The sequence below is a fragment of the Caloenas nicobarica genome, chromosome 1 (assembly GCF_036013445.1).
Source record: "Caloenas nicobarica isolate bCalNic1 chromosome 1, bCalNic1.hap1, whole genome shotgun sequence".
Taxonomy (NCBI): domain Eukaryota; kingdom Metazoa; phylum Chordata; class Aves; order Columbiformes; family Columbidae; genus Caloenas; species Caloenas nicobarica.
The window spans coordinates 147552363-147554435 of NC_088245.1; the positions used below are offsets into that span (position 1 = coordinate 147552363).

Genomic DNA, 2073 nt, shown 5'->3' on the forward strand with positions numbered 1-2073 from the left:
AAAGGGGCTTTTCCCTCCCCAGCACATCCCTTCTCTGAGCAAAAAAAGGCAACTATCCTAAAAAGCAAATACACCATCCCAGAAGGAGACCCCTTTTGCGGGTTGAAGAGGTGCCCGCTCCAGGTGTTTCCTTGGCATAGCATTAGGCAGAGGGGGGCTGGCCGGGTGGAAGCAGCAGGGCCCGCAGCCCCGGGGGCGAAGGCGGTGCATGGCCGGCAGCGGGCGGGGGGCAATAGCCGGCGGGCAGCGCTGTGGGGGAAGCGAAAATTGGGAGGCTGCGGGGGTACCAGGGAGTTGCGCCCCAGACGTGCCCACGCTCCTCGGCCATTCCTGCCCTTCTTGGCGGAGAAGGGACACACCAAAACCCACTCGCTGCCGCCGTCAGAAGTCGGCAGGAATGCCCGGCGAGGCGAAAGCAAGCCTCCGAATCAACAGCTCCTCCCAGGCTTCAGCACACTTCCTTATCTCTCACTGGCCACTTTGCAGGAGGAGTATTAGGAAAAAAAAAAAAAAACAACCCAAAGTGGGGAATAAAAAGAATGACCTACTTTGCAACAAGGAAAAAAAAAAAAAAAGCGCTCTCTGTCAAGGTTTTGCTCTAATTGCCGGTGCGCGTTGCGTAACCAAATCGGGAGCTCCCGCCTGTGCCCGGGGAGGCCGGGAACCTGCCCCGAGGCAGCGCGATGCTGTGTCCCGCTCGGCCCCCGCCACCACCGCCGCCCGTGGGAGCGGGCAGGGTCACCCCCCGGGTCCGGGACAGTGCGGGGAGGGTGTCCCCAGCCCGCCGAGGGAAGCCGGGCCGAACCGTGGCCCCGCCGGGGCGTCCCGGGAACCGGCGGCCAGCCACCTGGGCTCAGCCGGGGACGGTGGCACCGTGGCCGGATAACGTGGCGTGGCGGCGGGTCCCGGGGTCAGGCTATAGGGGCGGCCGCCGGTACAGCGCTGGGATGTCGCTAAAGACATATGTAAACGCAGGCACGCTGGGGTTTGCTCGAGGCGTTGTGAATCCATCCTTGATGCGGGGCTGGCATTTTGGTTGAGGTTTTTATTATTTTATTTTTCCTTGCTCCCCCTTTCGTTCTCTTTCCAGCTTCTCCTTTTCTTGGATCCTCGCCTGTCTCCTCCCACAGAACGAGAGAAAAAAAAAGGTCACGTATGTTTGGAAAAATATGTAGGTCAGTGGAACATTCCCTGCACTTGTGCACAGGGAGTCGGGGAGGGAGAGCTCCTCCGCAGCCCTCTCGCTACCGACCGCCCCAGCCCGGCCCTCTCGCAGCCCACCGCGGGGAGGGGGGAGGCGAGCACCGGGTTCTCTTTCCCTCCTCCCTGACCCATTTTGCGCGCCGGGCTCCGGTTTGGGCTCCCCCCCGTCCGTCCCTGCCGGGGAAGGCGAGCGAGCGGCGGAGGAAGCCGGCGCGGGCGAGCCGCCGCCAGCCGCCGGGGCCGCGGCCGCCCATGGGCGCGGGACGCGGGGCGCAGCCCCCCAGCGCCGCCGGCTGAGGGCGCGGGGCGACGGCCCGGCGGCGGGGGCAGGCGAGGGGAGGCGGCGGCGGCGGCGGCCGGCGATGAAGGGCCGGCGGAGAGGAGGATGCCCCCGCCTCGCCCGCCGGGCTCTAACTTCGCGGAGAACTATCAGCCACGCAACCCCCGCGCCCGCCCTGCCTCTCCCGGCCGCGCGTCCAACTTAATGCCCCAGCGGGAGCCCCAGCCAGCAGCCCCCCCGGCCCCCGGCCTCCTCCTCCCCCCGCAGCAGCCCGGGCTCCCGGCGGCCTCCCGCTGCCGGCGGAGCCCCTGGCCCCGGCGCGCCTGGGTCCCGCGGCGCCCGGGGCGGCGGCAGCGCGGCATGCGGCGGCCCCGCGCACCATGAGACACGACACCGGCACCGGCGGCAGGCAGGAGGCGGGCAGCGTCCCCGGCTCCTTGTCGGCGAGGAAGAGTTTGCCGGTTCCCGAGGCCGGCCTTCTGCGCGGCTGGAGCAGCGGCGGCCGCTGCCGCAGCGGCACCGGCAGGCACCGGAAAAGCGGCGGCGTCCAGCCCGGCGGCACAGGCGGCGGCACCGCCGGCAGCGGCACC

The 2073-nt window shown here is 68.5% G+C and overlaps 1 protein-coding gene across 1 annotated transcript; it reads left to right on the forward strand.

Annotated features, from left to right (window-relative positions):
• Positions 1-683: 683 nt before the first annotated feature.
• Positions 684-1867, forward strand: LOC135993310 (basic proline-rich protein-like). Its single transcript, XM_065643105.1, has 2 exons — positions 684-910; positions 1390-1867. Exons 1-2 carry the CDS (start codon positions 684-686, stop codon positions 1865-1867), a joined length of 705 nt encoding a protein of 234 aa, XP_065499177.1.
• The last annotated feature ends 206 nt before the right edge of the window (positions 1868-2073 follow it).

Coding starts and splice junctions, on each gene's coding strand:
- LOC135993310 (XM_065643105.1), top strand. CDS start 684: ATGCTGTGTCCCGCTCGGCCCCCGCCACCACCGCCGCCCGTGGGAGCG. Junction 911..1,389: donor GCGTGGCGGCGGGTCCCGGG/GTCAGGCTATAG, acceptor CTGCCGGGGAAG/GCGAGCGAGCGGCGGAGGAA.